Genomic DNA, 12,029 nt, shown 5'->3' with positions numbered 1-12,029 from the left:
TCCTCAAGGTCCGCAAGCTCAGCCTCCCATTGTCTTGTACAGAACAGCTACACTGAACAACCAGTTGCACGAACAGAAGCCTCCCTTACCGAAAGGTAGAAGGCCTAAATGCCAAAAGCAGCAGGCACAGCTAATGAAGCGGGAGAGCGGCAGAAATAGGTTCTCAGCTTTCCAAGTTTCTATAAAAGCAAGCGATAATTTAAAATCTCCAGCAGATACTAAAACAGGAGGGTAAAGAAGCAAGAGAACAGATTGCATGAAAAGGAAGAAGTATCCTATAGAGTTTATGACCTGTTTACCATAAATAAATAAATAAAGGCAAAACAACCTCCTGGGGTGACAGAGTTAGCATGAGGGACGTTAGTGAACCTGTCATGTGGAGAAGCCTATAGAAAGAACTGTCATTACAGAGGAAAAGGGGATTGATTGGTCAAGCAACAAGAACTTGGGAAAGAAAGCAGGTGTGAAAGAAGGAAGGGGGAAAATTAGGAAATCCATGACAGCAGGAAAGTCACTCTGGATATTGCCCAACTAACACCGTTAGCCTGGTATACAGCAGCTGAAGGCATAGAGCAAAAAAGTAGCAGTGTGGGAATACAGAGAAACAAGAAGAGAACACGCAAGCCAGCTCTTCTTTCCTTTTTTTTTTTTTTTTTTTTCCTCTATTTGACACTGAATCACTCCACAACGGTGCGTGCTCCTATGGCAAGTGGAATATCACGATTTTGCATCCTTCATTAGAATTAGTTAGTTCACTTGTTGACAGTATCAAAAGAAAGGCCAAGTGTTGGCTCAGTCAAGGAGAACGACATTTTCCTCTTCCAGCAGGAGCTTGCTGGTGAAGGTACGCTCTCCAGGCAAGGCTTGGTCTGTCCCTGCCCGCGTAACTGTCCTCTAGTCTCTGATCTGTGGACAGACTCCAGAATCAATCTTACCCCTTTCCACTGTTATTCCACATCCACTGTAATTAAAAATAAGAAGTGTGTTATTTTTTCCTCTTTGCTATTGCGTGTGATCTCATTCAAACCGTGGAAACAACATTTTGCCCTGTTGTATCTCAGGGAGCTGGAAACCTTCTACCAGCAAGAAACTCTTACAGCAGTTACCATGGTGACACTGGTAATAGATATTTAAAGGCAGCTCACTCATAATCACATCTATTAAATATCAGGAGGGTTTAGTAAGAAAGACACAAAAAGCTTGAAACCAGGGAACCAACCAGGCTTAGTGATTGTATAAGTGGACATAAAATTTACAAAGAGAGATCTGCTTATATCACCATTTAGCTGGACACAAAGGATCCCTTTTCAAATCTGAAATGGCACTGAAGCTTGCAGAATAAACTATTTTTAGTTAGTCATTTAAAAATTGGTTCTGAAAGCCTCAGTTCAATAGTGGTAGCTCTATAAGTCCTTTCAGAGCAGTCATTGTCAGAAGCATAATAAAAAGCTGTGCTACAGCTCATCCCACATTAGAACCAGGCAGCTGGAAATTCCCTGGCCAACAAACGTCACTTGGAAGGGGTTCCTTTCAACAGAGAAACATCAGTGGGGGCTGCAGATTACACTCTTCTGTGCACACACCCCAATGGCCTGACACCAGGGATCTGATGAGCCTCATTCCTGCAACACAGCCACGAACACCGCTCGAGAGGGACCTTGCCTCCCCATCTGAAGGGTTGGGTAGCCTAAGGAATAGTGTCATACTGCTTTTTAGACATTACTACGCAGTGAGGAAACTTGAATCTGGGTAAACACGAAGCTCACCAAGTTGGAGAGGTATCTTTGGTTATATAGATGTTAAATAATTTATTTCTTTAGGTGCTAGTCTGTAGTGTTCCAGTCCACTGGAATGTAAAGAAAAGAAACCTCAGAATTGGATCTCTAGCTATGAAGCCACTTCACCAAGCTGGCTAAGCCTATGCAACAGTCATCAAATGGAGATTTCCTTTCTCTCTTTGCTGCATATTTCCATGACAACTTTCCTCCAGTATCAACTTCTTTAGATTGGAAAGGTCTCAAAAGAGAATTTAGGCTTCTATAGCAACAGCTAAAATCCCTGGGAGATGATGATGTCTGAAACTTTATACAGATCTTTTTTTAGACCATGAGTTACAACACCAAGCACATTTCGATTTTCATAGGTGAAAACAAAAGTATGTGTAATATTAGGGAAACGGTGAAGAGGGGAAGGAATAACTTACTGAAGTGGGACAAACACAAAGAAACCACCTTACGTTCAAAAAGGATATGCACTTTGAGATAAAAAACATTAGAGAGAGCAGACAGGATCATACAGTCATCTTGAAAACCCACATCCTGCTCCTTCTCTCTGAGTTAGAGAACACAGTCACAAGGAACAAGTCTGCTGATCCTAAAAGGAGATTTTATTGAAATGTCTCTGCAGTCTATCTTACATTGACCTAAAGAAAAAAAAATTAAAAAAAAAATATCAGCGAGCCAGGATACCTTTCCAGTTTTAACTTCCATATAACTGCCATCTAGCTACAGTCCAACCTTTTTTTCAGTACTTTAGCTGTTTGCTGTGGCATTGACAGTATTCTCCAGCATGGAAAGCCTTGCTACCTTAGAAGAAAAAAACCAACAAACCTGCACTCTCAAACAAATAAATTGGTTAAACTCATAAAGCCAAGGGAAGTACAGAAGTTAAAGCAACTTTCCTTTGCTGAATTTACATATAATTCACAAAGCACTTTACTTCTCCAGTGTCCTTTCAAACGTAAAATCTTTTCAACAACAACAAAAAAATAACTACATTCACAACCTGGATGAGAAGTAGGAAAGCATCAGCCTTAATATATATCTAGATGACAAGACTATAGAATGGAAACATGAAGTGGTGCTGCCAGGATCAGAACCCAGCAGGCCCCAGCATACTTCTTTTTGTAGCCACTGGAAATCTCTTTGCTACACAAGAGGCAAGGTCAGCACCGTGACCAACTGCAAAGCATCCATACTTCCTTCTGCTTGTGGTGCGACTGAAAGCTTTTCATTTTGTCATGAAAATATCCATTAATTTATCCCCTCGATCATCACAGTTCTGGTAAGGGAAAAAGGTACAGACATGTAGGCATGAGTGAAGAAGAATAGATTTAATCTAATTGTTGACTTCCACCTTCAGCCACTTCTTCCCCAGTTAGATAACTTCAGAAAAGACTGTGGAACTGGCAGTTTTACAAAATAAAGTTGCAACTTTTTTTTTTTTTTCTTTTAAATAGCAATGCCAAAAATGACAGCCAAAGCCTATTCAAAACCTGGGAGCTCTACAACTAAGAGCCATATGCAAAACCAGAATTTCAGGCGAAACCCCAATATTTCCAATGTTTATCCTGTCTAGAGAACACCAAAGTGTGGGAGACACTGCATCACTGTAAAGGTCAAGTGAAACGCAATTATTTAATATCCCCATGTGCTGCCCTCTGCTGAAACAGACACTGAGCATGTTGGAACATTGCGTCCATTGCAGGCTGTAGAAAAACTCATGATCATCTGCACCTAATGCTGTCATCGCACAGGAAAGAGGCACTCTCGCACAAAAAGAAAATGTTTCATCTGGGACTAGGGAAGGATAAAAATAACCTAAGCTTTTATACTGGACTTAACAGCTCCAAGATGAAAGTGTAATTTCAGACACAGCATTCAGATAAGAGCCTGGTGAAGGAAGAGGATCAAATGTATTGGCTACACACATCTGCAATAATGAAGGTTCACAGGTTTATAAAAAAGAAACAGCTGGAAGTTTCATTTGAACTACTTATTTATCAAAGATGTGTTGAACTCTCAGATTCTCGCTGGAAGCCTTAATCCTCCATCTGATTTCACTCACATGAAAAGTCTCATCAGGCAGAAGAGATTATTCAAACACTTGAGCACATGTATTTATTGGTATGTAGAACACAGAACAGCATGAAAGGGAAAGGGAGAAAACTATTTAAAAATGTAAGGGGGAGAATATAACATATATAATTTATATATAAATATTTATAAATAAATATTTTATGTGGTTATATTTATAAAAATATTATTTTTACAAACAAATAGTAACCCAGCATTTTCTCCAAAATCCAGGAACAGAGAAAAGGAAGTCAAAACAATATTCCAGCTATACATGTAAACTCTCAGTGCTCAGATTCCAAATCTAACATATCATTTTTCCCTTTATGCCTTTGAAAAATAGGCTTTGCAGTGTGACTTCAAGATCAACCCAACTAGGTTATTTTGGATCAAGGAGAAGATTGAAATCTAAAGTTCAGGGCTCCTTAGGGAGATCATCCTGCCAGCAACCTTCCCTACCTTATAAAGACACTGTTTTAGTAGATTTTCACAGCACGTTTTCAACAGTTTCTGACCTTTAAAAAAAAAAAAAAAAAAACAAGAAAATAAACAAGAAAAGGAGTAAAAAAAGACTGGAGAGGGAAGAGCACTGCGCAGGTAGACCCTCCTGGGCCAGCCACTAGAGGGCAGTGGAATTTAAGAGGAAAGTTGTTGAAAACGAACTTCGTATAATGAAATATTCGAAGTAGTAAAACCATCAATTAAAATTGTTATTTGAACTTACATATCCAGTCCTAAGCTAAGACATAAGCAAGAAAAAGAGCAAAGGAAAAAATAAAGAAAATTTATTACTTCGGGATCTCTAAAGAGTTGCGTTTCAGGATATCAGGAAGATTTCGTACTTAATGCATTAAAAAAAAAAATTAAGTCTTTTAAATAATTTTCAATTAATTAAATACACTACTTCGAAGCATCCTATTGAAAACATCACAGCTATTTCTCAGGGGTTTAAAAACCTAGGGGTAACTTTTAAAATTGAAATAGAAAAATATTAAAAAAAAATAATCAAAAAAGCTATTTGTAAGGTATACCTATCTTTACTCGTGCCAAGCTGAACAGAAAACTGGTTCTAATCCACAAGAACAAGAAAGTAAAGCAGGCTAGGCAAAATGCAACAACAAGCAAAGCCCATAGATTTTTAGTGTTCACAGCACCTTGTTTACCAAGGATAAAAAGCATGAAAGCAACATTTCTCACCTCACTACTGTACAGAACAAGCATCCAAGAGCCAAGGTATCTATGCAATTTGACACGAGATAAGTTTGCATTTTGTGATGGAAAGACAGATTTTAGTTATTCTCTAAGCCCTTTTGAGATACACAGGTCTTGCAGTAAAATTGCCGCTTTACGCCAGGGGCAGGAAGGGTTTACTCCAAAAGGCTACAGGAGACAGCCTGAGACTGTAGCGTTTTCACCTAGCCCGTGGAAAACATAGAAGAGCAGAGGTACCTTTCCTGAGCCCAGGCTGGGAGCTCATACGCCGAGGTGCCACCAGGCTCTTCAGCTCTCACCTCAGACGACGCTTGAAAGCTGTTGGGGTAAACTGCAGGCTGCCGCGGGCCCCAGCCGCCCCGCACCTCAGGTGGGCCACAGCGCTGAGCCACCCCTCCGCGGGGCAAGGGCTCCGGCGGGAGCTGGTCCCTGCACCGGCACCCGGACTCGGCTCCCACCCCGGTAACCGCCGGGGTCCGCTGCCCTCACGCTCCGGTCTCGTCCCGGGGCGGCACAGGGAGAAGCTCCAACCGCCCGCTCCGCCGCGGGGTGCGGGACCTGTTGCCCACAGACACCGGCGCAGCCACGAGTCAGTCATGGGGGGGGGGAAGACGGGGGGGGGAACGGCGCGGGGGACGGCGCTGACGCCGCGACACCTCAGAGCTTCCCGCCCCCTCCCCGCACCTCAGGCAGGGCAGAGGGACTCGGTCCCGCACTGCGGCACCTCAGCGCTCCCCCAGCCCGGGGCGAGGCCGCAGGCCTGTCCCTGTCCCTATCCCTATCCCTATCCCAGCCGGAACCGGAGCCGGAGCCGCAGCCCGAGTCGCGCTCACCTGCTGCCGCCGCCACTCCAGAGGATGCTCCAGCAGCCGGAGCCCTCACCTCACCTGCAACGGTCTTAACGGCCGCCAGGGGGGTGGCGCGCAGCACGCCGGGTAATGTAGTCCCCATCAGTCCCACGGGCCTGCCAGTCCCGTGAGGCGCCGCGGAGCCTGCCGGGAGTTGTAGTTCCCCATGAGGGCGCTGCCGCGAGGCACGCCGGGATACGCAGTCGCGGCGCCGCGCCGCGTGGCCGGCGCCTCCCCTCAGCGGAACTACAGTTCCCGTGAGACCCCGCGCGCCGCCGCGGCTGCCGGGAGCCGCGTTACCGGCGCCTCGAGTGGGCCGGGACGCAGTGCCCAGCCGGCGGCGGGTGTCAGGCCGGTCATGGCGGCGGTGCCGCCGCCCTCCGCTCCGGGCGGCCCGGAGGCTCCGCCGCCGCCGCTGCAGTACAGCCTGCTGCTGCAGCACCTGGTGGGCGAACAGCGGCGGCCCCGCGCCTGGGATCCCGCCGCCCTGGGCGGCATCCCCAGCCCGCCCAAGAGCGAGGAGCAGAAGATGGTGGAGCGGGCCATGGAGAGCTGCGCCTTCAAAGCGGCGCTGGCCTGCGTGGGAGGTGCGGCGGGGGCGGTTGAGGGAGCCGGGAGAGGCCGGAGGGACGGGGCAGCCAGCTGTGGGGGCGGTTGGGGGGTGTCCCCGTGTCCCCGGGAAAGGGGTGGATGGAGAAGAGGCTGCAGCACAGGGACCCCCCGTGGACACCTCTTCCTCTGTCTGTCACAGGTCCCAGGGAGGAATCTCTGCCTTCCTTGCAAAGGAAGAGGTGCTCACAGCCGTTCCTCAGCACAGCACAGGCTGCCAGCAAGGAGGGTGTCAGCAACAGTGTAGTATGAAGAGAGAGGCCATGTGTGCTCTTGCGCTGCCCCTTTTGTGCCACAGCATTGACAGATAGCAGGAATGGAGGTGCTGTGGTGCCTGTGGGGAATGTGCTGCTCGAATCCAGCCAAGGTCCATTTTTTATACTCTTTGTCTTTTACAGGATTTGTTCTGGGAGGCGCATTTGGTGTCTTCACCGCTGGCATCGACACCAATGTTGGGTTTGATCCCAAGGATCCATATCGCACGCCAACCGCAAAAGAGGTCCTCAAAGATATGGGGCAGCGAGGCATATCCTACGCAAAGAACTTCGCCATTGTGGGAGCCATGTTCTCCTGCACCGAATGTGTGGTAGAATCTGTGAGTAATAACTTCTTAAGTATTGAGAAATGTTTTCTTGTACACTTAATAATCTCTTTTACTAAATCCAAATAAGTATGTGTATCCCCTTTGTAACAGAGCAAGAGAGTAGGCTAGTTTCTTCTGTTCCTTGGCCATCAAAGCTCTTCAGCTTTGAAACCTGTCTTCAGAACTGCTGTTCTCTGTCAGAATGAGCAGAAGAGCATGCAATAGCAAAGTCCTTTTCAGTTCAAGTCCTGACTGTATTGGCGAGTATAGGCATTACTTTTAAAAACCCCAGCTCCAAGTACTTGTTGTTACTTTAAAACATCAAACTGTGAGTTGCAACATGGTAATTTGAGCCTCTAAAAATTCCATATGCAGAAAGGGATCCTTACATGAAAGTTCTTAAGTAACAGGCCTTTTTTCATCTTGCCCTTACAGCAAGAAATGACCTTGTGCAGCTGAGTGGTAAATCTATTGTCCATTTTCTTAACTAGGAAAATTAGCCTGTTATGACTTTCGGTACTGCCTTTTAATTGAAAGACACAATTATATCTTAAGTCATCTAGAAGAAAATGCATTGCACAATGGAGCAAAACAAAGAGATCTCTGCCCTGGTGAAAAACTAGCATGCTCTGGCCATAGAAACAGTACATCTTTGTCAGCAGAGTGCTGTGACTCTTACCTGCGCTGAGAACCAGGCTGCATGGCCAGGCTCAGTGTTGCACCCATGTGGTTACAGTGCCTTTGAAATCTCTGAGCTGGTGGTAGTGCACAGTGCTGTGTTCTGGGGGCTGTATCGGCTCACCTGAGAATCTTTACTGCATTGCACCATATGGATTTGTCTTACCTCTCCCGGTGACCCGTTCCTTCCTCTTCTCCTGGCCCTGCAAGTCTTATATTTGAGCGTGCAGGGGGCCATCTGCTGAGAATAGAGGGGAAAAACATCCTCAGCTGAGAAGGGGCTGGAAGGTTATTTGATCTTTCTTGGTATTAGTACAGACACTGAGTGTTTATTCCGTATTTACTCGTTGACTCTGATTTTTAACTCCACAGTATCGTGGAAAGTCAGACTGGAAGAATAGTGTTATTAGCGGCTGCATCACAGGAGGAGCAATCGGCTTCAGAGGTTGGTAGTGCCTCCTATGAACTATTTCTGTGGCAACACTCTAATTTGGTTATGCAGCATGCAGTGTTTTTAATGGAACGCACACTGCAAATCTCTTTGCATGGGGTTATGGTGATGTCAACATGAGAGTGTACTCCAGACTGGCAAAACTGCTATCTCTATCCCTTTCCTGTCAGCTTGAAAGAGAATGTGTGGGTAGGAGAGGCTTGGTTGTACAGGACAGTGAGATTGAAGGAAAATCAACAGAAATTACTTGAAAGAAAAATCAGGAAATGGTGTTAGCTGTCCACACTCTTCTCTGGTGTCATGAGGAAGGAGACAAAAACACACACTGAACAACTCTCTGAAGCTACAGCTCTTGCATTAACAGAGCTCTGCTTATATATACTATTTCACTGGCAGTAACTCTGTTAATTTGCAGTGTGTAAAATACTTTCCTCCTTTCTCATGTATCAATTCAAACAGACAACTCTATTTAGCTGTAAAAGAGCAGAAGCACTGGGATTTTAGTCCAGCAGGCACTAGTGGGGACTTTGGGAAGCCTTGCGTGCTAACAACATCTGGAGAAAAGCCTCAAGTAGGAAGAGAGCTGCTCTGCTCATCAGAAATATCAAACTTCTCTCACCTTTCCCTAAGAAGAAAACCTGTCCACAGAGCATAAAAGAAAAGAAAGTGCTCTTGAAAGTGCTTCTAATTGAGCTTGTTAAGTTGTGCCTATCCTGGACCTAATCCTCTTAGACCTTTCAAAGCTGCAGCTGCTCTTCCTATCCATCCTTAGTCCAACAGCAAAGCCACTTTGCAGTGCTCAGATCAGAGCGCACTGAAATCAGCAATAGCCATTGGCATTTTCTCTTCCAGCCCTTGGGGGGAGCCTTAGCAACGCAGCACCCAGCCAGCGTGCCGTGCTAGTCCAGCCGGGGCAGTTTAAGTCCTGTGCGTCAAGTTCCCCTCCTCACCTTGGTAGTGCCAGTGTTCCCTGGTGGAGGACCGCCAAGGTCCTGCAGGTGTAAGCTCCTCAAACCAGCACAGGATAAGCTAGTTACTGGGAAGTAAAATAACTTTCCTGTTTTGTCTCACTCTTTCCCACTCTTTTTGCATTGCAGCTGGTTTGAAGGCAGGGGTCATCGGCTGTGGTGGATTTGCCGCTTTCTCCGCCGCAATTGATTACTATCTACGGTAACAGTGGGATCCCTTGGGAGCAAGTTTCCCTTTTGTTCCAGTGCTGCTGCTGAGAGCCTGCATCATGGCAGAAGAACCATCAGGCTTACCTTTCCGCTGCCTTTGGAGTCCTGATCAGTGCAAGCTGGATGGCGTTGGCTGCTTTTCCTGAATGACTAACAATAATCTGGCTCTGAGCCCTGGCGTGCTGCTTCGGGCAGACTTGCGGGAGTATGCAAGGATGGAGCCAGGCGCAGCGAGCAGTATCTCCAGGATGGATCAGCTGACTGTCAGTTTCCAGGAAACAAGCCTGGACTTTGAGCTTTTTCGATCCTTTGGGTCTGATTTTAATTAAGTCTGTTGCTAGCATCAAAAGAGGCAGGAGGACAAAATTCAAAAAAGAAATGCACTGATTTAGGTTACTGTGTATTTGAACGTGCTGCAAGTGTTTTAACAGTTATCAGTTTGCAGCTTGCTAGTCTGTTGGGGAGAGGTAAGATCCTGTGGAGAAATAGTTTGTTCCAAGCTCTTCTTAAAATACCAGCTGAAGACAAACCACCATCTGTACGACTTGTCTTATTTCAAGTACAGAGATGAGAGCCAGATTTCTTTACCGTGTCTTAAAGGGAAAAGCAAAAAGGAATCCTTAGCCTTAGAACCGTGTGGTTACTGGCAAATGAACAAAACAGTTTAAGGGGGAACAAAGAGGTTGCAGAAGTATAATTCTCTGTAGCCACTTGGCTAGCCTGGTTTAACCTCGCTGTGGGAGTACAAGTAATCTTGCTACTGCTTTAACTGCCTCGGGCTCACAGCAGTTTGATGGTGAGACTAGAAAGCAGAGTTGAGAATAAACCACTGTTAGACAGATAACTGGGCATTCACTTAGCACAGTCTGTTTCCCATCACGTCCCTGTACCACCTCGAGTGCCCCAGTGTTACACTGGGGAAAGTGAAGTATTATTTCTGCAGAACATTGGTACTGAACTCAGAACATCTGTTCATTAGCTCAAGGAGCTGCTCCCTTTTTGATTTGCATTCATATTATCCCTCTTGCTCTTCTAACCAAGCTCTGTTCTTGGATCTCAGGGGGTAATTTTTATACTCAGAATACTTTAGGCTGATTTTTAAATTTAATTGAGCCACTCTGCAAGGGCAAACACCCACCCCTATCTTTTTCAGGCAGCGGGATTTTGGATTCAGTGCACACACCTAAGGGGGGGTTCTCCCACCCCTTTCCGCTTCCTTTGCATCCACGGTTTGACATCCCGGAATGGTGACAGCACTTGCTTACCTGGAAGTGCAATATTAGTAGGGTGGTTTGGCTGATACGGTGGTCAGTTTGGAGGCACGTTGTCTCCTGTTCCCACATGGAAAGAAGTGGGGAGATGGCACCATGTGATCCATCAGATGAGGTTTCCAGATTGCCTGATGTCCCTTGCTGTGCCTGTTCAGTATCCTGAGGCCAGAAGCTGCGCAAGTCAGCTGAATTTTAAGCTTGAGTAATTCTGGGCTGATTAAACAGGCTGGCTCCAGAGAGTCCAGGTTTTTTCCTCCAGAATGTACTAAAATGCAAGGATGTAGCCCAAACCATAAGATGTCTCTTAAAAAATTGTCTGGCACAATGCCTGTGCTTATACCACTGGCTTGAAATGCAACCAGCAAGATTTCCACGACAGAAAGAGAAGCAGCTGCGATGCCAAGGTGATCAGTCAGTGCAAACAGCAACACCATAGGGCTCCTTTTGTGCAAATGTTGGGGCTTTGCATTTTTATTAACATTTTTTTTTTCTCCTCACATGGTTTACAGCCATTTAAAGTTTATAATCTACAGAAATTGAAACAGAACACAACCAAAAATATATCCTTAACAACTTCTGAAAGTCAAATATTAATTAACAGTTCTATTCTACCTGTAGCTGCAAGAGTCCACCCCACCCCCCCTTTTCCTTCCTGTAGGGACACGCAAAAGCCACTCGCAGGGATGGCTGCAGCCTGTTGTGCTGGGGCTGTGCGGACCAGGCCTCCAGCCACTGTCGCGCGGGGCAAAGTGGGGGGGGGATTTGGCTGTACAGAGTCTCCATCTGGAATGACGGTATCGTGGACAGAGACTTGGACACATGTAACAAATCAGACACACGCACAGGGATCCGTTGTGCAGTCAGATCTAAAACTCGGCCTCCTTTACTGGGTCCAGGGCCAAGACAGACGCCTGGTTATTTTCTGCAGTGCTGTTTCCCTTCTCTTCAGCTGGTAGTCAAGAGGAGCAGGGTCTGGAGTGTGAGCCCTTTGGAAGGGGGTGGAAAGACCTCCCCTCCTTTAGTTGCTTTGCTGGTGCAGGGCTGGCAGGTGCTGCCTTCCCCGGGGGAGGTGGGCTTAGGACATACCTGGTACATTGGTGGCGGGTGGCCGGGCTCTACCTGGAACAGTCTGTTAGTCGGGAGGTTGAAGGCAATGCCGCTGTTGGCGGGGATACGCTTGGTCACTTCTCATCCGTCTCCATTTGGCACAGGAGAGCACAGGGCCAACGCAATCGGGGAGGGGGCTTTTCCCATGAGAACACGGACTCGGCTCACAGAGCGAAAGGTTTCGTGTCCCAACAGGTACCAGCACCTACCTGTGAGTGTGGGAGGGTGGGGGACATAC

At 46.4% G+C, this 12,029-nt stretch overlaps 1 protein-coding gene across 1 annotated transcript; it reads left to right on the top strand.

The window, feature by feature from the left end:
* Positions 1-6,255: 6,255 nt before the first annotated feature.
* On the top strand, positions 6,256-10,311 carry TIMM22 (translocase of inner mitochondrial membrane 22). Its single transcript, XM_082493187.1, has 4 exons — positions 6,256-6,501; positions 6,922-7,118; positions 8,157-8,229; positions 9,333-10,311. The coding sequence occupies exons 1-4, from the start codon at positions 6,273-6,275 to the stop codon at positions 9,407-9,409; spliced, it is 576 nt and encodes a 191-aa protein (XP_082349313.1). The 5' UTR covers positions 6,256-6,272; the 3' UTR covers positions 9,410-10,311.
* The last annotated feature ends 1,718 nt before the right edge of the window (positions 10,312-12,029 follow it).

Source organism: Vanellus vanellus (genome assembly GCF_965231255.1).
Source record: "Vanellus vanellus genome assembly, chromosome: 19".
NCBI classification, from domain to species: Eukaryota; Metazoa; Chordata; class Aves; order Charadriiformes; family Charadriidae; genus Vanellus; species Vanellus vanellus.
This window is presented reverse-complemented; position numbering and strand designations above follow the sequence as displayed.